The 25,119-nt window shown below is 37.3% G+C and overlaps 2 protein-coding genes across 2 annotated transcripts; one reads left to right on the top strand and one right to left on the bottom strand.

Moving 5' to 3' along the window:
- Positions 1-50: 50 nt before the first annotated feature.
- Positions 51-12,402, bottom strand: LOC121429253 (D-galactonate transporter-like). Its single transcript, XM_041626224.1, has 7 exons — positions 11,982-12,402; positions 10,465-10,602; positions 9,591-9,881; positions 6,892-6,946; positions 5,313-5,501; positions 4,168-4,470; positions 51-2,673 (listed from the first exon to the last, which is right to left on the bottom strand). The coding sequence occupies exons 1-7, from the start codon at positions 12,200-12,202 to the stop codon at positions 2,263-2,265; spliced, it is 1,608 nt and encodes a 535-aa protein (XP_041482158.1). The 5' UTR covers positions 12,203-12,402; the 3' UTR covers positions 51-2,262.
- A 5,121-nt stretch (positions 12,403-17,523) lies between these two features.
- LOC121428977 (G-protein coupled receptor 54-like) lies at positions 17,524-24,740 on the top strand. Its single transcript, XM_041625873.1, has 3 exons — positions 17,524-18,642; positions 21,546-21,681; positions 23,587-24,740. The coding sequence occupies exons 1-3, from the start codon at positions 18,190-18,192 to the stop codon at positions 24,222-24,224; spliced, it is 1,227 nt and encodes a 408-aa protein (XP_041481807.1). The 5' UTR covers positions 17,524-18,189; the 3' UTR covers positions 24,225-24,740.
- The last annotated feature ends 379 nt before the right edge of the window (positions 24,741-25,119 follow it).

The following is a 25,119-nucleotide window of genomic DNA, read 5'->3' as shown; positions in this document are numbered from 1 at the left end:
GGCGATGAGCGAGTGCGCCAAGCATTTTATTACGAAATACACTTTTTTTGGTGGAAAAATACAGTTGTTTTTTTAATCACAGAATACAGTTTTCATTCCCGGATGTTGGCAGGTCTGATTTAGCTATTTACAAGCATACTTTATCATAATTTATTCATTTGATATTGTTCATTTATTGACAAACATCCATTGTGCTATAAAGATGCAATTAGGCTACATTCAATATACAATATTAATGTGAGTGATACATAAACATGTGTACCGGTACATAGTACACCCGAGCCTGATCGGTTAAAGTAAGCATTGGGGTGAAAAAAAAATCATTTTTATTGTATTCTTACGATCTAATCACTGCTGGATATTTCATTGATATCTAAGGTTACTAAAGTTCATATTTGTTTATTCAGTAAGGTCCGGAAAGAGACTGGAATGACTCACTTTCGAATAGGGATGTTGAACACTGCTGTCACGGACGGACGCTTTTGAGAAATGTTGATTTAGTACTATTTTGACATTCATTAGATTGCCTTGAGTCTTTTTTGCAAGTACATATACATGTAATTTTAGATGAAACACCATTTTCCTAAAATAGAAAAAAAATATTGGGAAATATTTGTCCAGGAATGGTCATACCGCATTCTTATATTCATGTTTATGCAAATTTGTCCATCCGTGATGGAAAGAAAATTCAAAAGTTTTGTTCTATTGCTGGAGCAATAAACAAAATTACATATGTCGGGGAGGTCAATTTATTAGATTAACATTTGCAATGAAAATAACTTGTCAGCATTGTTTCATTTAGATAGACACAACAAAAGATCACTGACATGTGTAGAAACCCATTTCGATCCTGTTCGTCCATGGCATTGAATTTTTGATGGATTCTATCTTTAGTAGGTAACCATGGCAATAAAATTCTATAAACATTTAAGAATTTTGTGATACTCTTTGTAATGAACCATAGTACACTTTGACAAATTCAACTCCTTTATTTTTTTATTTTTACAAAGTCTTTAAACTTTCAGAATTTGTTAAATGATCTTCAATGACAAAGTGATCAGGCTCACCCATATAAAATAAATCCACAACAATTCAGGTTACATACATTGTGTATAACTGCACTACACAACACATATATATGGGGTGATTTACAGCAAAAAGACGTAATTCTTTTTCCTGGTAATTTTGAGAATTATTCACAAACAAAAAATCAGTTACACCTGTCCAACAGATTCTCAAAATATGAATTCTTAACTTAATTCAGTTATATGAAAGCAAAACAAAACAAAACTTCACATGTTGGTCGGTTTGATTGGAAGAAAATGTATCATCATCAAATTTCTCAGAATTGCTGTTTCGAGTTGAGGCCTTTTATTTGTCAACAGTCAACATTGAATTTATCTGACGAATGTTGCTTTGAAAGCTATGAAAACAATCATATTATATATAAAAACATATGCAGTGCTAAGTCAAAGCAGGTTTTGCAAAAATGGCTGCAAATTGTGATCTGACTTTTTTTTAGTGTAGGCTACATGTAATATGAAAAGTATAGATTTACATGTTAGTCTTCATTAGTAAGTTATAAAAAAAAATCAATAAAGAGCAATTTATTCATGTTTTCAAAAATGGCAAAATGTTTCAATGGCAACAAAAAAAAACCTTTGGGGATGTGTATATACAGGTGTATTTCAGCTCTTTCACACACAGTTATTGCAATTCTGAGAAAAATATCAATAAACAATATGAATTTGAATAGGAGAATTCATGTAAATTAACATTCTTTTAGGATAATTCTGTGATTTGCCACAAGTATGAAATTTCTCAGTGGTAAGTCTTTATTGATAGATCTGACATTCTGATTCTTACTAGAAATATCTTTGATCTTAAATCAATACTTTCTCTCTCTCCATTAAATAACAGCAGTTAAAAATCAATTTTGAAAAAGAGCAAATAATTACCATCACATTTAAATGAAATTATAAAAAAACAGTTTTGTTAAAAATAATAGTTTGAAATGGAAATATTTCTTTAGGAAGTGAAAAGAAGTTCAAAGACCTTAATCAAAGTCAATGAATAAAAGGATACACTGCAGTTTTATCTACGGCCATACTATCTAAAAATCAAGATTGCTATTTAATTTCTTCTTTTGTCTTACAATTTAAATTTTGGTCACCAGAAGTGAACAAATTTATGTCCATTTAATCTCACACGTAGGTTTCATTTGAGTGTTTTGAATTTAGTTACGTGTTAACATGAATAGCTCTAACTAAGTATAGGGGTAATTGTTTCATTGGCGTTTTGATCCTCTATTTCGTCCTGGTTCTTACTGTCACCATAACGTCGTCGGGAGCATGCCATCGCGAAAAGACCTAGCGTGAAGAGCACGGTACCCAACGAGATCAGCCCAATTACAGCCATGATCATTGCATACCGGAACCTCATTGCCTGACGCAGCGCCGGCAGGGTGATGTTGAGTGTCCCACCAACGGTGTTGATGAGGCAGTAGTAGACAGCAAAAAAGGATGGGCGGAGACCTGGAGGGATGAGCTCGGTGAGTGTGGAAACGGTGCCTCCAGTCCACGCGTCGGCGATCGACGTCCCGACAGCCGCTGCGGCGAAGACAGCAGGGGGCTCAAGGAAGAAGATGAGGGTCATTACAGGAGCACAGATGACCTAAGAAAGTAATGACACATTGTGATATCTATATTAGAAATGTAAGTGATTGGAAGCTCTGGGCCCTGTTGTACAAAGAGGTACGGTTGATCTGATCAATCGTACATGTGACCCTATGGAAATCCATCAGTGTCGTAATTTTTTCTGCGAAAAATTTGCACAATGTCCTTTTTATGCAAAGAGAAGCACTGAATTCAAGAAAACAATGAATGCATGAATATACTTCACAGCTAGAAAATATTTTGAACAAACATGCATAACAGATGTTGACGTTGCTGGCCGTCCATAGTTGCAATTGATCGGATCAATCGTAACTCTTTGTAAAACAGGGCCCTGTTTATTCAATAGAATTAAGGTTGGCCTACCAATTAACTTTGCCTTGGTGAAGGCCAATATCATAAATGAGGACTGGTTTCTTTCCTTCCATGAAGAATTCAATTAATGACCCGCCGAACAGTTCTGGGGCCTGTTTCATAAAGAGTTACAACTGTTGTAACTTTTCCATTATGGCAACTACCATGGTAACCTTGATTATGATTGGCTGCTGAGTCCTGTTTCCATGGTAGTTACCATAGTTACAACATAAATTACAACAAATTTCATAAAGAGTTACAACAGTTTACCACTTTGAGGGATACATTCACAAAAGTTCAGGTTATGTGATTATGATCATTTGATTGGTTGAAGGGAGTCTTGTGTACTTTCTTTAAAAATTGAAATTTCAAAATGCAGTTAGGCATTTTCAAAATATCAGTGGGACACCAGATTCAGTCTTGCAATCATGAATGACACATTTTTTACGAGGAAGGTTGATTGGATAGGGAGGTGGCAATTAAGTGCCACTTCTTCAATTAGATGTCTCCTCAGGAAAGCCCTATAATTGGAATGGTTGATGTTATCAAGTGCCGCACATTGAATTATAAAGTGTGTTCCACGGATTATATTGCAGGTTACACTTCGTAATTCCGAAGGTTTGTAATTCCGAAACACGTAAATTGCCTATACCTTGATGTTGGTTAATCCGAAAACATAAAAAGGTTCGTTAATCGGAACATATGTGGCATTATTCCGAAGGTTCGATAATCCGAAAAACGAAAGAAGGTTTGATGTTCCGAAGGTTTGTTAATCCGAAAACGAAATAAGGTTCGTTGTTCCACAGGTTCGTTAGTCCGAAAACAAAATAAAAGTCGTTAATCATTTCATTTTCGGACTAACGAACCTTCGGAATTACGAACCACATTACGTTTTCGAATTAACGAACCTTCGGAATTACGGATCTCACTTCGTTTTCGGACTAACGACCCTTCGGATTAACAAAGCTTCAGAATTACGAATGTATGCGATATTGCATGCCTTGACCTTGGGGATTGAATCACCGTATCATTGACCTTGCTAGTTCATGTCTTAACTACAACACTAATTATTACTGTATTGCTAATTGAAACATGGAGTCCCTAAGCTATTAAAAAGAAACTTAATCGAGCGTCGGCTTACGGATAAAGCAATCTGTGTACACATCCTTCCTTCCAACCCGTATCTCCTCCGGGCAACATCACTCAGTATCCCACCAAACAGTATCCCGCCAAAACCAGACAGAATGGGAGTCCAGCTCAGGTAGTTGTGCACGTGGAAGTGAGGATAATAGTGCAACAGGTAGTTGTTGATGTTGTAGTTGAAGATGTACGTTGCACCGAAGCGAAGGGCGGAGCCCAGACTGAGAGGAATGATGGTGGCCCAGTTCTGGAAGATGAGCTGCTCGCATCGTCCCATCTTGATCATCGACTGGGAAGTCTGTTTCTGAAATAGAGACAATGGCATGGTCCTCTTATAAGCATATTGCAAATATAAAAAACAAATTTGTTCTCTGTCAATTACTCTAATGGAACAAGTGTAGAAACTTGTATCAGAATTGGAATTTTACCACTTTTATGAAACAAGGTCCAGGGATATATGACAATGTGGTAATCCATTGTGAAACTCGATCTCTATTCCATCAATTATGATTATACATAAAGCATGGTCATTCACCCCCTTGGCTGAACGTGATAAAAGGAAAAGACAATACTGTGTACCCCCTTTTTTTCATTCAAATATACACTCCCACATAAACACCCACACACACACCCAAACAACACTAGGGGCCCCTATTTTGAACTGTGTTTTAACTTTAGCAGTGGTATAAAGTTGTAGTTTAACTATGGACAACCTATTTTGACACAAAGGTTCAAATTACCAGCTCATTTGCCACTCAAATCGCTCATAAAAATTGCTTGGGAATGATGAATAAGACAGTTTTCACCATACAAGAAATATACAATGTAAATGAAACTATATAAAAAAAAATTGAATTAGGCCATGTTCCAAGTTAAACTGGACGTCAGAATAAGGACCATTGCACTGCAAAAACTCCGGTGTTGATTTAACACCAGCCCGGAATCTATATCCACACCAGAGAAGTATTGAAATGACACTAGTTTGGAATCAAACCCATGCTGATTTGATACTAAATTGGTGTTATATAAACACCTATCTGGTGCTAGACCAAAACGAAACTGGTTTTAACGCTTCTCTGGTGTGGACATATATAGATTCCGGGCTGGTGTTAAATCAACACCGGAGTTTTTGCATTGTGGGCTCACCTGAATAAGTTTGGCAGGGTTCTGCAAGGTGAATAGCATGAGAATAGCGACCACTACCCCTGGGATGCCAGCAACCCAGTAGGCCCACCGCCATCCGGCCACCTCTTTCAGGAAACCCAACCCGTAGGCCAGGGCATAGCCTACGGCAATGCCACTGTTTAATATGCTCATCGCTAGACCACGAAGTTGCTGAAAACGGCAAGGAATTAAGAGAGATCAATATTTATACTTATATTTTGATATGGTGCAAATAGACTAAAAATCAGAATCAAATAATATTCAATACATTTCGCGAAGATGGCTTATCAAGACTTTCAAAAAGTAGCATTTCTAAATTTAAAAAGTATTACATGTTATGTTTCACATTATTTTTTTAAAGGTGAGCTTAATGCTTATTTGTTCGTTTAATGCATTATCAAAATTTAATCTCTTTTGATAATTTCTCACAATTTGATTGGTAGCTAATCACCCTTAAACTAGAAAATCTTATTAAATTATACATGTGTATTGAACTTTTAACCAATCAGGAGACTGCAATGGCTTTCTAAGAGTAAGCCCTTGGTCGGCACTGGCGGAGACGGGGGAGAATAAAAAGGGGAAAGATAAACAAAAGGGAAGGAGAGAATGAGATGAAAAGGTTTTTTTTAAAGGATTATAATTGGAAAGTAAATTTTCAGGTCATAAATAACTAAACATTTTACTCGCATTGCCTTAAGTGAGATAATCTGCTCAAGAGGATAAGATTGGGCTCGAAATGGACTGTTTTCTAGTCAGCTTGCACAAATTATTTTGCTCGTGATTCGGGTTTTCATATTTTTGATTTGGCGATATCTGCATTCTGTTCATGATTTTTTCTTATTGCTGATTCCAACTCGCGCTACTGGGCTTGCATCATTTCATTAGCGAGATAAACCCCTCATGAATTCCCACAAAAAGGGCCTGAAATGCCTCCTTTTTAGGTTTATTACAATCCTAAATCAAATATTTTCTGCCCTTTTTGTTCACATTGTTTAGTTAGATACACATTCTGTTCATGATTACGAGTGGTGCTTTCAATGTCCGATTTTATGTCGAAATCTCAAAAAGTCATACGCTGTACCCGCCAAATAGCAAAATACACTAGTACCCAGCCATTGTTGCCGGCTATCACGAATACGCGTAAGCAGAATTGCTGCGCTATGATCCTGACTGCAGTAAGGTAAAATAGCTTTGTAATTTACACGATTAATGTCTACCTTTTATAGAAAAGTATACTAAAATCACTTTGGATCCAAAGGAGGAACAGGGATGTCCTTAGGCATGGCCGAACTGGATGTCCTTCCAATTTCATTATTTTTGTTCTTTGCTACCTCTTTGTATGTTTACGTTTGTTCATTTATGTTCCTATGTAAATTTTTTTATTGTGAATTTCGGAGATAAACACGTGATATAAAAATTACAACAGTAATTCCTATGACAACACTGCTAAATAGTCAAGAAAATTCAAAGGTTTCCTTTCTTGTACATTACGATCAATAACAAAAAGGATTAAAAATAATGTTAATGTCGTAAGAAATAGAACATGAAGTGACTCACTTACCGGTGGAGAGTAAGCTGTTACCAGGGCAACGGAAAACGGGCTGAACGGGGCCTGACTGAGAAAAGATGATATTATTTTCAAATTACAATATTTTGCAAAACGACAAATAACGTATACTAATGTATACAGCGGAATCTAGATAGAGACTAGACATAGGCCTATTCAACATTGTGTTAACTTATTAAGCGTTGGAATTATAGCGTGTTCAACTTGTTGGTGTTTGGAAATATTTTACAATTGGATTTATCATGTTTTTTCCGATTTCTTAACATCTAGTGCACTGGAACTTCAATATTGGTAAGTCAGTACATTTTTCTACCTATCTTGTAATATGCATTTATACAGGTCATTGTGATATAACAGATATTGACTTTATCCTTCGGGAACAATATAACATTTCATTTCCCTTGGGTAGTTATATTTTTGTCTTGGGAACTATATTTTTCCTCAGCGCAACGCGCTTCGGAAAAATATAATATCCCTCGACAAAAATATAACTCCCCTCGAGGATCTCAAATTTTATATTTCCCCTCTAGGGAGTCAATATTCGTTATCCAATACAAAATACATACTCAATTTCCAGTTGGATATTGTGCTACTCCAAATAGAAAGAATATATTAAAAAAATAACCGAAACTGAAACGTGCACGTGGGTGCAAGTTGCGGGCTTTTTCACTGAATGCCGAGTTCTGATTGGACCAAAGTTCACAGTGGGCTCTCAAAGCGCGCGACAGATGTCGCCTCTCCGAGATGACGTCATGACATGAATATTCATAAGTGGTTCTGGATGTCAGGGCTATACAGAACCATGGGGTCCCGAATTTTGGTAGATACTGAGGGATTTGAATGGGAGTTTCAAGGATGAGAAGGAAGTGTGTGTGTATGAGGGTGTACGTGTGTGTGAGGGTGAGTGGGTGGGTGTGAAGGGGGGTGTTGCAATCCTTTTCTCTTAATTGTTATACCGAGGTTTTCTATCTGACTGCTAAGAAAGCACGAATGCCTGTGAGCAAGCAACCAGGGGACCAACGGCTTAAGGTCCACTCCGAGGGACCTGGAAATGAGGATAAATGCCTTACCAAAGGGCACTAGCGCACCATTTGGGTTTCGAACCCGGGTCACCGGAATCCGAAACCCCCGCTCTATACCGACTGAGCTATATCGCGCCTCCTATTATTTTTACTCATTTTCTCTCCTTCTTCCTCTTCCCCTACCTCTTCCTCCCCCTCCTTTATTTTCCTTCATTTATTTTCCTATATTCACTTCTCCCTTTCTCTCGTTTACTCTAAGAACCTAAGCAAGTCAGTTAAATCACCCTTGTAGCACAGGCTCTGATTGTAAGCCCGATTGGCTATGATAATATTGTAACGAGATAGAAACTGGGATTGATATAGAAAGTAAACTTTGATTCATGGGCCCGTATTCTAGCTAAGTCAGGTTTAAGCTCGACCATAATCTAACTCTGTGTTAAAATCATGGGGGTCAAAAGTGTCAAAATTTTTATCAAGTTGTATGTTTCTTATATGTACTGTGCTCTTTCCTGATTCATCGATGGTGAAGATAATCATCCATTTATTCTTCCTAGACAATTATGAATGATTTTAGAGCCAAATTAGCTGAAATATGATATTTCTACCATCATTGATTTATGTAGCAATTGGCTATCCATAATTAAACCACAACTTTAAACCTGAGTTTAAGTTAAACCCGACTTTAGAATATATACGGGCCTTTGGGTTTAAACTTACATAAAATTGTTATTAAACATGTTAAGGATACATTACAAATATTTTGATGATGAATGATGGATGTTGTCTGATTTCGGACAAGAATATGGCTGCGTTTATGCGACCTCAAGCCAGAATCATATTCAATTTCGAAATGCAATCGTGATTCTGCAGAATCGTGATTTGAATCATGATTCAGATCATGATTCTAGGGTAAAAAAGGTGGCGGATAAACGCACCCTATATCTCTATGTAAACTAAATACTGAATAAATGATTCATAGAATAAGAAGGAAATTAGTATTGGGTAATACATTCACTAATCCATGGGGGAAGGGGTTTTCCCTGACATAACAACCTTGAAGAGAGCAGATTTAACGAAGTTTACAAACAATCTAACAGATATGTAATACAAAATAATGTGAACGACAGAAAAAATGATACAACACATATATTAACATTAAATGTAAATCTAAAGTAAATTATCCATATTTAGAAGAAAAAATCTTAATTTTTGATTAAATGAAAAATCCCTCCGAATTGGGCAATTAAAACGTACGATTTTATGAGAGGGTTGGAAGTTCACGTTTAGGTGTGAAGTTCTTCATCAGTCGTGTATATAAATTATGGCCGACAATATTTCTTTTTATAAAATTCGTCAGTCCTTTTCGTGCCAGGCAAGGATAGAATGGGGGGTCGCCCATCACCCATTTTCAAGAGACAGTCACTGGAATCACGTGTCTGTTTAATTTGAGAGGGAAGCAAGAAGACAAACGTCTTTTTATAGTAGGGATATCATTGAAGCAATAAATATAATTATTTTATGTAAAGTTGACCCCAAACTCACTGTTCTTTGTTCAGCTTTTTTCTTTATCCCTTCCTACTTTTTTTTCTTCTCTTTTCCTTTAATTTTGAATACTCGAATTATAAGGGGGTCGCCCCCCTGCCTCTCATGTGGTGCATGTAATATACTTACAAAAGTCCAAGAAGAACACGGCAGACATAGACGTGCCAGACCTCCGTGGCGAACCCTGTTAGGAGTGTGGCCAGACTCCAGGCAATGGAGCAGGCGACGAGGATGTTGCGACCGTTGATGCGTCCGTGCTCCATGGCAAAGGTCAAGGGAATCCTCATCAACCCGACGACCACGATGAACGCGGGACCGGCCAGGAGCTGGTACTCGAGACCGGTGCCCCAGTAGACCCAGTGGCATGACGTCACGTTAGAAGCGGTGTCGTTCAGACTCACGATTTCTGTCTCCTCACATCTGATGTAGGTGAATATTAGGATTCAGAATCGTAACAATTTTATTCACAGATTTGGGAGCTTTACAATGTTTGATCTTTTGTTTTGATAAAAGCAGAAAAGGTGGGAACTGATGATAATCCATCAATAAAATTTCCCCTTTTCAGTGGAGTATGACGAATATAAATACCTTTCTTTTAGAAGAGCTTATGAAATGATGCGTTTGATCTTACATATCCACCGAACAATAAAATCGCTTTCAATTTTCATAGAAAATTGCATTTTGGGGGATTCATAATATCGTTTGACATTAGAGCAGCTCTTCGTCGGTGTCGTCACAAATCAAATGTTTTAAAATTCATAACTCCTTTAATCCTTGTCGGAGCTTCATAAAACCTTCACCAATATTATTTTTTTCTCTCCATTTTTTTATTATAACCAACTTATTTTTAGGATGAATATTCTCTTTCCTTGGTTAAACCCCTGTATAGACAGTAGCTCTATGATTACTTTCAAACCGAACATCCTTCCTCTTTTCCCCCTTTCCTACCCTCTTATTTTTTCAATACTTGGAAAATCACAGCGGGCGGTCGCCCGGGACTTACCTCTGGGGATCACATTTATATTTCTCCCGTTCTTCCACGCTGTCAGTCGGGTCGATGTAGACGGTTGCGTTTAAGCAACTTCGATCACCAAACTCGAGGTCGTCGGCCATTTCCTTGATCACCTCAATTAAAACGTATCTGATGGCGATGATGGTGTGAATTTGGAGGGAAAATGAAACATGGAAAATTATAAACATTATTAGTCTTCATTTATTCAGGAAGATAGCCAATGATGCAGCGATCATACTATCCCGACACAAACCGTTGCTCTCTGAGCTTTACGCCTTCTTCCGGAAACATACTACTGTTCTTCATTTGCTTTTTTTGTTTTGTAATACATTATGGATTTGCATACTTTATATATGAACATGTTAGAATAAATAAAAGTTAATGTTTACTTGAATAGTATCAGAGCTAGAATCAAGAAAAGACTGATGATTGAAAATATGAAGTCAATATTCAGAAAGGAAGTCGACATATAAATTTACAATTATTTTTCATCAATTGGACTTATACGAATGATTTTAGATGAAATATATGAATCATTTATTAGGACAAAGTCCATGTTAAATTAAGCTAGCGATGAAATATTATTGAATGTCAGAATTTTAATCCACCAGAATATAAAAGAGTAAGTCTTCATATTGCTACATACCTTTCAAATACCGCGGACAATAATAGGTTCTCATCGGATTACCGTATGAAAAATAGAAACAGACACCGTGACGCAAAAGAATTATCTAAAAACAGCTGATAGTTAAATTTCATTTTACCGGGTTTGGTAAATAGATGAAGAAATGATAAAAGTCCATATTATATTGTTCGAAATAGACATGAAATGAAATACTCCGACAATTTGCTTTGCCCAATTGACCGTGGGCCCGGCAGCCGCTGTGCAGCGCCAGATCGACGAGGCTCTATCCCTTTAACCGTTAAACGCCAAACATGGTAGCAGCAAGTCCATCTTTTATTACGTCTTTGGTCTGACGCGGCTGAAGTCAAGATAATCATCATTTTCAGTCTCTAAATTCATGATTCATAAAAGGGTGATGCAAACGACCTTATTCGGTGACAAATAAATCTAGTGAGGTATCAGTGAAGTTATCATCTCGGCCTCACCAAAACGTGGAGTTGGAGAACATGAAATTCGTACAAAGTCATGTTGTCTTCAGTATCAATAACTAGAGTTATGTGTGACGACGAAGGTATGCGAATGGTATCAATAAATAAAGGTGAATCAATTCTCCTTTAAATGGTAATAGAGGGATATGGAACCTTATATTCTGGGAAATTTGGAGAAAAAAATAACCTTTTGATACGGAAAGGCAAAACTTGAATAAGATTTCAATTGGAATTTTGATAGGCCTATGATGGATGTTTAAAAGTACTCCATTAACAGGACAAATTTTGACTTCCCACTAATTTATAAAAGTGCCTACACCATTAATAATCAGATACTTCTTTAATAAGTTATAAAGTATGATATAAACATTAAACAATGATAATCATTTACTCACCTGTCCATCTTGTTTGCAGCATTAAGAAGAGTAAGTAAGAAAATAACATAGATGGCCTTCCATTGTCCACCGGGCCACTCGATCCCATCCCGAATCTTGGGATCAGAATGCGGGCCTTCGTACGCCGCGTTGACGCATTTGATACTCTGCGAGTCGGCGTTGATGGAGCCATAGGTCTGATGCGATCCACCATTACTTTTCCTCTCCTCTTCCTCAACCATTGCTGGATCTGACGAATTAATGCCCTTCAAAGGAGGAAGATGGGTAATGCAAACCAAAAAGATGCAGTTCTTCACAAAGACAGATGTGTAATAAGACGCTGACTCACACTCGCCTGCGAGCGACACGCTCTCACTGATAACGATACATGCGAAGATTGAAACTGATGGGTGAACCAAAACGCACTTTCAAGATCTACGACTACTCTCCCCTAGCTGCTAGAGTAATAGACCTATTGCAATCAAAGAGTGGGTTATGTTTAGAATGTTCTTTGAGCTCTACTAAAAGTTTGGTTGCATTGTTTTGAAAATAAAGACCTCATGCAAAGTGACCTTCTCTATCTGATCCCCATCATCCTCAATATTATGATTGGACTGTAAAGTAGGAGAACCTGAACCTTGATCACTATTCCCGCCCTCAATCAGGCTAGAGATAATGATCATGGACAGACAAAACATTGTAGGTATTTTGTCCTAATTGTGATTTTTTTGGAAGAATCGCTATTGTTGAAATCTTAGGTAAAAACATTGATCTATTCCAATTCTCAAAAAGACTCGTTAACCTATTTTTCGTCTTCATCTTATAGAGGCAAAGGACCTTTTGTTTGGGCAAAGAATGGTCCTTGACAACATGTAGATCTTGTGAGAGGTTTGCCTTTGGAATGAAAAGTAATTCATTCAATTAAGTTTCTAGAGGTATTGTGGTTCGTTGCTTTAATTGTTAATGGGTTAAGTGATGAATGATAAACCCGAACACCTTCAAATCGGTTTGCATTGACTTTCTAAAGATATAGCCATAGTCTATCAAGGGTTTCACGACTATTCAAAACAACATACATTCTTGAATAGGACTCAACATAAATGATATAACGTTTCAACATAAAAGTAGGCATAGAAAGTCGCTGGGATCGTCGAACTGTCTTTCTGATCCTTCCATCTCCAACGTGAATATACCTTATAAACCACTTTTGAGGTGACTATACTCGTGTTTATGTGTATGTAATAAAATATAATTATAAAGCTTTGTCAGTATTGACAAAACATGTTGAACGCCTCTGGCAGTCTCGCCTGCATCACGCAATTTGACATAGCGGCAGTGCTGTCTTTGAAAATAGCTATTGTATAATTATTCTCAAAAGAAAACATTCATTCGATAAAAAATGCTCTGTCCATTGATCCAAACTGGCCTTTGACCATGACCATGGGATCTAAGACCTTTGCAAAACAATCATTCATACTTGATTACGGTACCCTTATGCCTATATTTTATGAACTAGATCCATAAGCTTTCTAAGTTATGATGTCGCCAATTCAATCAACAAATACCCGACTCGAAAACTCACCGAACTTTGTTGAAAAGTAAAAAATAAATTGACTGTCACTACTCTTGTTGCATGGGCACACAAACAACTGTAACGTGTTCATATTGTGACGCAAAAGTGATTAAAAAAGAGAGAAATGCAGCAGTCTCGCGCAGCCCGTAACTTTAATTTAGAACCCAGCTTGGTATAGACATAATAGATGAATCCGACTTCAGGGGGGCGTTTCATGAAAGGACTTGTCGGACGTTTTATCCGACAAGTTCCATTTTATCCGACATTTACCATAGGAACAGTGCCTCTCAGCCAATCAAAATCATGGAAAGATGATCTGACAACTTGTCGGATGAAAATATTGATGAAACGCTCCCCAGGTCACTGTACTAATGGCGGCCATAATGATAACTCGGGGTTTCCAAAGGAGACTAAAAACACTTTCATTAGCTTATGCAATGAGCAAGGTGCTATGTCGGGACTTTGTCAATGCACAGATTATCTTTGTGCGGTATACTTAAAGTCCCTAGTTAGACAATCCCGACCTTTCGTTTGAGGACGCGTACGCTTATTTAGAACGGTAGTTCATTTTGGGAGAGACTTTTGGGCCCGTCGTCATGGTCGTAAAACTCCGTTCTGTAATGCAAATTGTGCGACATGAGATTTTTTTTTTCGTTTCGCATCTGGAACGAAAACATTCAATTTGCGTTTCGTGTGCAAAATTCTGGTTGCTACTATGGTAACAGCGATATATCTGATTTAGGACGACTTTCCAAATCCAAATTTGGTTCCTCCCAGAGCTCGAGAGGCCGCCCGGGTGACCCACTTCCATTGAATGGTGGATACCAGGCGCGACCACACGTAAAAAGGGAAAAAGTGGGTATACGTATAGGCCTATGGGTGTGAGAAACAATGATTAAAATACTGAAAAGGGATATATTTCCACTAATTGAAGGGTGTCACAACCCAAATACTTGTTGAGAGATGTATTTTCCTAATCTGGAAAAGAACTTTCCTTGTTTAGGGTGCTTTTCGAAACCCCATGGTCGCGCATGGTATCCACTCATCAATGGAAGTGTACCCCCGGCAAACCCCCCATTTCTGCGGAAAAGTAAAACATACTGCCCGTTACATTGTGTGCTAAAGGCATATCGTTTATGTAGAAGGTGCTGGCAAAAGAAAAAAACTCCGCAAATTTAGACGGTTTATGGCCTGTTGCATGCTGTGTACATGTCAACGCATGGGAAATGATTCGGCTTGAGAGGTGATCTGACCCATGAAATCAATTGCCAGTGATCCACAAATAATGCACATTAAATGCAATATCGATTCGATGGACTGTAATGATCTATATCTAAGCCTTAATTCGGTAAGTTTTTCCTTATTCAATATGTACTCGATTTGTTTGAAAAACCACTTTCTTATCCATGTCATAATGTACATTTCGCATGTCTCCAGCCAGCTGGAGTCATAGCTATGATACAGGTACAGTCCCACCGCGAGCTTAGGCAGGCAAATGACATGGCATGGCATGCTGGTATCGTATGAAAGAGCTTTGCACACGAAAAGCAAGATCTATAGGGCCTGTAACACAAAGCTTGGCAATGATTGTAAACCAGTTTTCTATGTTTGATTGTATTGACTGTAATGTATAATCAATCTAGAAATTCGAGTCTATGATTAATCGTTAACTTCTGAGTTACCTGACTCTATAATCTCGCGTTGTAGAGATTTGCGAAAGGTGCCTATACTACTGTAGAGAACGGCAACAAAGCCGATTCGGTCTGTAAAGAGCTTCGAATCCGAGCGCATTCCAATGAATACCAGCTGGTATACAGGCGCAGATGAGGGGAGGACCTCTTGATTTTCTTTTCTTTTTGTATAAATAGGCAAATGCCGACATGGGCCGGCTATTCGTCAATTTTGACAAAGACCTCTGAGCTGTTTATTGTCATTTTACAGGCATTTCAATACATTTACTGTGTCCTTGAATCCGTCCTGGGTCGTGAAAACGGAAATTCCCCATTTTCCACTAACAAGATGCTTGTATGCGTGTCGCATTGGAGGATAGCGTTTAAAAGATCTAATTTAATTTGACAAAGAACAAGGTGCAAAGCTACATAGGCTAACAATTACAAATAACAATCCTTATTCATCTTCACACACACTTCATGTGTGTTAGAATTCACACTAGATTGGCTATTATGAGGCTGTGATGAATGCAAGGAATGCTCCCCAGGGAGTGGAAATTGTGCATTTTTTGTGCGGGAATGAAATGAATGGGGTATGCTGTTAAGTGCTTTGACCCGTTATGGAAAAAGGGCTATACACACTAGCTATTATTATTATTTAACTCAAATTTTAACCCGCCCTGATATGCATCCATTCTGAGAGAATATAATAATAATTGGATTAAAATTAATAATTGTTCAGATTTCAAACTGTATCATGATTTACGTCTCTTGAAGTAATGACAGTTTTATATGGACACTATTTACTTAATTATTTGTTTTGAATTCGACCTCATCTGCCATTTGTCTGCAATGATTCAATGATGTAAACACCTAGTTTCTAACTATCCTCTTTCTCTCCCTCCCCCCCCCCCCCCCCCTCTCTCTTTCTATTCCCCTCTTAAGCGTATCCACAAACCCATATTCGTTGTAAAAAAAACAGTTCATTATTTTATGGATAAGATGATGTAGGTCTAATCAAAATATTTTGCTGTATATTCATCGTTTTTATTGAGGATAATATACCATAATTATAATTCTTTGAGAACGAAATACCCGCGGGGCCTACATTTTTATTTTTTTTTAAATATAGATTTCGTCATAATACGTCAACATTTAGAATAAAAGAACATCAGGGATTTCCCTCTTTTACTCCAAAGATAAGCTATAGCCTATAATCATGCCTTAAGAGGGTATTCCCACTAACGTACCAGCATTAGTGTATTACCAAGGCTCTGCAGTATATCAATAACTTGGGGGTTTTTATTTTCTTATATTATGAGAGGGTGAGATAAACTTAAACTACGTGTATTACTAAACAGTACTGGTGGGTGTTTCATAAAGCTGTTCGTAAGATGAGAGCGACTTTGAGAACGACTGGTGATCCTTTAAATGCTATACACCATTGGCGATGGTTCAGCGCGTAAGAAAGGTTCACCGGTCGTTCTTAAAGGTCAAGTCCACCTCAGAAAAATGTTGATTTGAATCAATAAAGAAAAATCAGACAAGCACAATGCTGAAGATTTCATCAAAATCGGATGTAAAATAAGAAAGTTATGACATTTCAAAGTTTCGCTTATTTTTAACAAAATAGTTATATGAACGAGCCAGTTACATCCAAATGAGAGAGTCGATGATGTCACTCACTCACTATTTCTTTTGTTTTTTATTGTTTGAATTATACAATATTTCAATTTTTACGAATTTGATGATTAGGACTAAATTCCATGTGTTCAGGGAGGAATGAAACTTCATTTCACATGACAATGACGAGAAAATCAAAATATTTCATATTTCAAACAATAAAAAACAAAAGAAATAGTGAGTGAGTGACATCATCAACTCTCTCATTTGGATGTAACTGGCTCGTTCAAATTTTTGTCAAAAATAAGCGAAACTTTAAAATGTCATAACTTTCTTAATTTACATCCGATTTTGATGAAACTTTTAGTGATATGTTTGTTGAATTTTTCTCTTTTTATTCAAATCAAGTTTTTGTTGGGGTGGACTTTCCTTTAAAGTCGCTCTTAACTTACGAACAGCTTTATGAAACGGCCATGATGATATGTAACGAATGTATGCATTCATTTTTTATTATACATGTATTTCGTTTTATTATATTTCATTATTATGATCTTTTTTTTAAATGGAGAGCTGGCATAATCGCCTCATCATGCATTGCATTATTCGAAATGTACATTCTTTAGAACTGGAGAGGCACGAGTCTGTCATTTTCATCTGATTAAGATATTTTTTTTATTTTACAGTGTTTGTAGCTCGTTTGGTTTTACTCTTTTCATCCGAATCATATTTTGTGTAAGTTAATTCTTTCTATTGTCATTTGAGTGGCGAAAAGTTAGATTTGTGCTCAAATTGATTGACCCGCATGTTTGTATTAAACTCCTGGCCAGATGGGTATTTCATTAAGTTGTTCGCAGCTAGGTTACGACTGGTAACCCTTTCTTGTGCTAACTGTTACACCCCTATATACTGATTTGGCACCTAGGAACATGTTCCAGTCATTCGAAAGTCGTGCGTAACTGTACGAACATCTTTATGAAACACCGACCAGGATATGAAATATTATACTTTTCAGCATATCTGTTAAGTACCGGCACAAATGTATTTCAGCAGAAAATAGCCCATCAATTCTTCTAAAAAATGACTGATGATTGTTGAAATGTACTAAAGTTACTTCACCCTTTTCAAGATTCCAAGTCCAGAAATATATCCCATGTTTGTGGTGGCTCACCAATCACCGTCATATCAATACAGTGCGTATGAAATTGCTAGTCGACCAGGAAAAAATATTAACCCTTTCTTGTGCAGATCATTTTCTTAGGCAAATCTGCACTTTCTTTGTAATAGTTTCATTTTTAGATCGGATTAAACTTTGTAAAGGGGTCTATAGTTTTTATTTAAAAGAAAAAAATTAAGAAGAAATAAAATGTGGTACCCGCCGGGTGGAAATCCGTGTATCGCTTACAGACAGAACCATTCAAAGAATGACCACGGCGATTTCGATGACGACCATCATGGCCATGATGACGACCATGATACGTTTGTTGTTCATAGATACGGTTTCGAGGATGATTACGACATGGATGTTTCCATAGACTCGATCGTCAGCAAGCCCGTTGAGATTTTCCTTTTCGTATTCCTGCTCATCGTGATCATCGTCGGTGTCGTCGGTAACTTTCTTATCCTCGTCATCGTCTTCACCCAGAGGAAGAACCGGACGACATCCAGTTGCTATGTTGCAAGTCTTGCTTTCACCGACATCATAGTGCTGCTAACGTGTGGGGTTCTCCATTGTGTTGTCACGACGTCATTCGCTTTCGACCTCGATATTGTCGAGATTCCGTCTTGGATGTATCAATCATTTCTATTCATTCACATGGTAAGTCCTTTTTCACTCTTCATAATCAATTTTTATTTTAAATCTCGTTTTACCTTTTCTTCCCCAAAAATGTCTAGTAAAATTGACAAGCCTATTGTAGAAAATTTGTGGAAGAACCCTCAGGAACTGAAGTGGGACATTACGAAAATATAACTTAAACATGTCAAAATAATTCAAATTCATTTATTTCACATCTCTAAAAAAAATACAAGATACAATACATTGAGATTAATCAAAATGATTCTATAGTAAAGCAGTAATGAATATTGTTAAATGACAAATAAACAAAAATAGCGAAATACATAGGGTAATGAATGCGATGTGAGGGAATAGTAAAAGTCAAATAGACCTGTCTAGGCTACTCCCTGGTTAACATTTATTACCGAAAAAAGACCATCCTGCAATCAATTTAATAGATTGCAAGAAACACACATTTCAAAATAAACGAAATCAACAAACTAATGAAGAATTTGAATAAAAACAACAACTACATTACAAAAATATATATATTTAAAAAAATCATACACATAAAAGCAAGCAAGCTTATTCACTGAGAACATGGTGAAGTATACATATTTAGAAGGTAATGAAAATAATAATAATATCATTATCATAATTATACATGCATGTATATTACACGATTTATATATACTCAACTGCGCATTACATTTCTTAAAATGCGAAACACTAAAAAGGCATTTCACCAAAAATCGATTAAGTTTTTATTACGGGGAAAAGGGAAGCCTATACTGTCTCTACAACTTATATAACACAGATTGACTTATTTATTGAAACTCTCAAAAAAGAATAAGCGCAGAACCCAACTCCGGGTAGGTTTGTAATCAAACAGTCTTGTTTGACATAAATACGCTGAATATGTTTGTAGGATTGAAACTTCTCCTTTTCAAAATTACCTTAATCTTAGTAATTTGAGCATGGTATTATTATAGCTTTGGTATTATTATTGTTATAACTATTATCATTACTATTATTATATCAATATTATTATTATCGTTAATATTATTATCATTATTGTTGTTATCATTATTATTATCATTATCATTATTATTATCAATATTATTTAAATAATATCAAATACTAACATTAATATTAAAATTCGGTACCCGTTTAGGCATGATTTGTTTTCACCCCAGTTATCACGACGTATCTGTTGGAATTCAATATTGTATCTCTGCTTTCGCTACTGAGACCCCAAGTGAAGGATATCTGAGCAAAAATTGAAAAAGTGACAAGAATTTTGTAGGTACACCCACACGTGCGAGCCTAGCTCTTTCTCACACACACCTTTTTAAGTGTTCACATGCTTTAGCATCACTGTGAAAAAATTGGGCAATATTTTACCCAATATTTTGCCCAACGTTGGGCCGATAGTCAACCCTACCAACTACTGGGCAATATTTTACCCAACGTTGTTGGGGCATTAATGTGCCCAACTGTTGGGTAATATTTTGAACTACATTTTGGGGGACATTAATTTGCCCAACTTTTTAATAAAGTTATTAACCCAACATCTGGGCAAGGCCTACACTCACTTCGTGTACCTGGTCCGTGTCGATCCGGAGACCTTATCCGAAAGTGCTTTGCATGCACAATAACGCTGCATACAAGTGCAAGTGCATATCTCAAGTGAGTGAAGCAAAAACAAAACAGCGTCAGATATATGTCATGTATGTAGGCCTATTCTGACAAATTCCTTACAAATTATGCTTAACGTAAAGTCCAAAATAAAAAAATTAAAAAAACGTTTAAGCAACTCATCTATGAAAGATTCAGCGAGGCTCCCCAGCCCCCAGCTCCTCCATATCTTATCGACCGTGTGTAGCATGCTGCAAGCGCAACTCGTGATCGTAAAGTTTCGCAACATTTACCACTCAGCAGGGCAATTACTAGCCCAACAATTGGACATCTGTATTTTGGCAGCGGCAGAGTAAAAATTTGCCTAAGTATTGGGCACATAATGCCCAACAAAACAATAACCAACGTATATATTACCCAACAAAAAAATGACCAACGTAAATTTACTCTTTTTTTCACAGTGATCCTTATTTATTAAAATAGGATTAAAAAGACCATGGATATGAAATGCCTTGCTAAAGGACATACGTGCCGCACACTCACACCCACACACACATGCTCTCACCCACACACGCATTCGCACACTGACTCATACATTGAATAACGCATTGTCCTCAGTTAGTTTGGGAGTTCACCCACGGCCAGCTGTACGGAAGGTCTCTTGAGTTCCATGCGAGGACCCTATGAAGATTGACCAAATGTTGCGGGTGTGTGTGTGGCAGGGCGTGTGTGTGATATTTCATTCTCCGAATGTGACACATTTAAAAAAAATACGATTCCATTTATTTATCTAAGACTATTTCGGTGAATGCAGCATGTACGTGGGCTGTAAAAAGTAATAAATTTGTACATTATTATAGAGATTTATAAATGGGTCACTGTAAGTCATGTATCCCAGCCCACTTTAAAGTGAACTGAACATCCCATATATACCCACCATTCATCAACTGCACAAGGGCATCTCTTGCACCCAAAATCTGTGGATCGAAACTCCTTCAGTCTCCACCAATAGATGACAAAATTGGTTATATTCATCTGACATTCAGCATCATCTAGATCAATTTTTGTCCAAAATGTCCATCTTGGCTTGCCCCAATTAAATCGAAAGAAATTGACTCACAGTAAAAGGGCGCAGTCCTATTTAAATAAAATGCTCTTTGTCTTGACATATTGATATTAAGAATTTTTTTCTTCAAATTTTTGGCTCACTAGCATTTTTTTCTGAATTACTCCACTGGATGCTCAACAAATATTCGCCTGCAACACCTGCTGTTTAAATCTGATATAATTTCTACTCTGAATTACAGGTTTCCAAAGGAGTGACCTGTTACACCTTAGTCGCACTGACGATCGACCGATATCTCCATATCGTTCATCCGATCTTGTCTCGAAGATATCGTAGTATCCGGCATGCCGTGGTCGTCAGCTTGGCAGTCTGGATCGGTATGTAACATTATTTTTTTTCAATTCTTTATTCCATTTCCTTTAAAAACTAAATACAAAGTAATATATAGTAATATTAATTAAGTACAATTTTACTGACGAGAATTTTTGCTTCGTAAAACAAAAAACAGTGTAATATTAAGCATAAATGTAACATTCAATTACCGAAGCGCCTTTTTCAGGGGGTGCTGGAGTATATTTGACAATACCCCCCCCCGCAAAAAAAAAAAGGTTTCACTACAAAATGAAGGTCGTTTTGGTCCCGAGAAATTTGACAAGCAATTAAAAGGGGTGGGACTACAAATTGGAGGTCACCTTGGTCCCCCACAAATTTGACAAGCAAGAAAAAAAAAGGTTCAAACACAAACTGCTGGTCACTTTCCTTATATTTTCAAATTTTGTAACCCTTACCAGAATTTCCGGGGGTGCTGCCTGTGAAGAAAAACACACGCAGCACCCGCGCTTCCCAGAGCCCATGTCATTTGCTTCTCCCAATTATATTTGGAGGCCTATTTTACAGATTTTTTAATTTCTTATGTATTTCTTTGTTTTATTGTTATTCGATATATTCTATCGTTTATATAACTGAAATTGATACATCGAAATGAATTTAATCAAATTTCAAAGAGAGATATTATCTAAATGGCTTTCCATCTAAAGTTATCATTATTTTTGTCGCAATTGTCAAATTTTTAAATTTCTATTCATTATTCTGGAAAAAAAAATATTAACCATAAAACGGATAAGGAGGGCAAATGGATAGTTTTGTGTAGCATATAAGCACGATAGGAGCAATAATGGTTTCGAAACACCCTGAATACCGGAATAAGACTAAATCAGTTGGGCCCAGAGGCGTCGATTATGGGGGGGCAGGGGCGGGCGATCGCCCCACCAATGAAATATTGGGGGGGCAAACATATAATTTTGCCCCCCCAATAATTCCGCATGTGCTAAAAATAAAATAAGATTGTAATGTTACCCAGAAATCAGCAAGCGAGATTGAGATACACAACTCGTTCTTCGTCTAAAATCGTGCTCAAAATGGCCACTTTTCAGATTGGAATATCAAAAAATTTCAGCTCGCGCTTCGCGCTCGCATCATTTTTGTAACAAAAACCCATACTTTCCATGATTAAATAGGTGAATATGGTCCCGTTTTCAGTTCTAAACCTCAAAAGAACTCCCACTTCGATTTCCAATAATCTTTTGTTGGATATATATATCTTGTTCTTTATTAAAAACGTCCATTATACTCATTTTTTTTCAGATCAAAATATCAAAATTTTCAGCTCGCGCTTCGCGCTCGCATTAATCTGCTGGTGAGATATATATGTATATATATATGTGTGTGTGTGTGTGTGTATATATATATATATGTGTACACACATATATATAGGCATATGTGTGTGTTTGTGTGATCGAGCGCCTTTGGAAAATTGATTCATGATTTTGCCCCCCCAATCTGAAAAATGGATCGACGCCCCTGGTTGGGCCTTTATTTGGTTTGTTTCTGAAAGTTGAAGCAAAATTCGAGTATAATGAGCCCGCCTTTATTTCTGAGAATCGCGTGTTTTTTTCTCCCAGAATTCAGTATAAATCTTTATGCGAAATTATCTATAAAACACACACACCCTCACACACACACACACACACAATTTTATTAATATTCACCAGAAAACAAGAGGAAATACGCAGTAGTGTATATGCATGTAATATTTATCATTTGATGCGTTTAGGGGTATTTTTTTAAACCCGTGATCTAGAGTGCGTATAATTTTGGAAGAAAGAAATACAGTAACATGTTGTTAATACCCTTTTACGTTTTTTTTTCTATACTGCATACCTCATAAGTCTTTCCATAATAGGACGAACTTTATCCCAATGTCTTTCGATTTTTCAAAATAGGTTCTCTACTCTATTCCTGTATCATCAGCATATTGAGATTCGACGAGCTTGTCGTCTACGCGATTGTTTTTCTTACCGAGTACGTCTTCCCCCTCATCGTCAGCGTGACATTCTACGTCATCATCATCCGCAAATTCTGGCAACCGGGACCGCACATCATTTCATTACGACGAGGAAGCAACGGGGAAGACGAAAACCGGCGACAGAAAATCGGCCTGCTCCGAATGGTCCTCGTCGCCCTGGTCGTCTTCGGGGTCACCGTTGGAGTCCACCACGGCATGCAGTTTAGCGTCATCATCATCTCGAAGAATTGCGAACGAAGCCGCAGCCACGGTGAGGTCAACGTCTTGACGTTTTTTTCACATACTGCCCTCTTCGTCAACAGCGCGTTGAATCCATTTGTGTATGGACTGACGAATTCCCTGTACGCTAGTGCTCTGACATCGTTGCTGTGTTTCTGGCGTACGCAACCAAGGAAGTTAGTGTTTAAGACCGTACCCGAGATTTATCGAATGTTCTCGAAGGCGACGATTTTCTTGGGGAAATCATCAGGGGAGATGAACATGAGTGACTCAAATGGTAACCAAGGATATACGGAGGAGAAAGTAGATTCTTCAGTTTCAGAAGTTTCTTTGTAATTTCAATCCACTTTCCCCATTCTGCCATATCTAAATTCCTCTTTTGTATATAACGGAATTCAAGATATGCCTAGGCCTTTTTTATGTTCATATTGGGTTTCGATGTCAATATTAAAACAATAGCTCAGTCGGTAGAGCGGGGATTTCGGATTCCGGTGACCCGAGTTCGATTCCCATTTGGTGAGCTAGTGCCCTTTGGTAAGGCATTCATCCTCATTACCACGTCCCTCGGAGAGGACTTTAAGCCGTTGGTACCAACGGCTTAAGAGGGACCTGTCCCTTGGTTGCTTGCTCACAGGCATTCGTGCTTTCTTAGCAGTCTGGTAAAAAACCTCGGTATAACGAAATTATATGTAATTTTCTTCAAAGAAAGTATTAAGAACCAAGGATATAGCCTTGTGTTACTCCAAATGAATGGGCAGTATTAAGTAATTTGTAGGGAAAAAATATATTTGGAGGTATATTCATAAAACTCCGTCTGACTGAAAATAAAATTTCGTGATTTCATGATGTTTTTTCAGTTAGGTCACCATTCGCCATAATCGCAATGATGAATGTTAGTATCTGCTTTTAATTCATTACAGCGCTGTATGTAGATTTGTTTTCAGGGGAGGGGGCAAGACGTCAAAAGTGAAAGATAGTGAGCGAAAAGTCCGATCTCATAATATAGGGCGCTTCTTGCATTGTCTGAAGTGATCTAAAGGCATTGTCACATCGCCCGAGCGTTGTTTGGAGCGGTCGTGGAGCGGAGAGAAAAAATCATCACCGCTCGCTACCGTTTACCATTTTTTATTTCGATTGTTTTTTTTGTTGTTTTTTTTCGATTTATGTTTTCGATTGTTCCCCCAATTTTGTGAGCGAAATTCTGCCCTCTTTCCCTACCGCTCCACGACCG

This window comes from Lytechinus variegatus, chromosome 15 (assembly GCF_018143015.1).
Source record: "Lytechinus variegatus isolate NC3 chromosome 15, Lvar_3.0, whole genome shotgun sequence".
Lineage (NCBI taxonomy): Eukaryota > Metazoa > Echinodermata > Echinoidea > Temnopleuroida > Toxopneustidae > Lytechinus > Lytechinus variegatus.
This window is presented reverse-complemented; position numbering and strand designations above follow the sequence as displayed.

Bases quoted from the DNA above. Each gene is read 5' to 3' on its own strand.
- LOC121429253 (XM_041626224.1), bottom strand. From the start codon at position 12,202: ATGGTTGAGGAAGAGGAGAGGAAAAGTAATGGTGGATCGCATCAGACC. The intron at 5,502-6,891 runs GTAAGTGAGTCA...TGCCGTTTTCAG, and splicing joins TAACAGCTTACTCTCCACCG to CAACTTCGTGGTCTAGCGAT. The intron at 2,674-4,167 runs GTAAGCCGACGC...TTACTTTCTTAG, and splicing joins GTACACAGATTGCTTTATCC to GTCATCTGTGCTCCTGTAAT.
- LOC121428977 (XM_041625873.1), top strand. From the start codon at position 18,190: ATGTGGTACCCGCCGGGTGGAAATCCGTGTATCGCTTACAGACAGAAC. The intron at 18,643-21,545 runs GTAAGTCCTTTT...TCTGAATTACAG, and splicing joins CATTTCTATTCATTCACATG to GTTTCCAAAGGAGTGACCTG. The intron at 21,682-23,586 runs GTATGTAACATT...TTTTCAAAATAG, and splicing joins CAGCTTGGCAGTCTGGATCG to GTTCTCTACTCTATTCCTGT.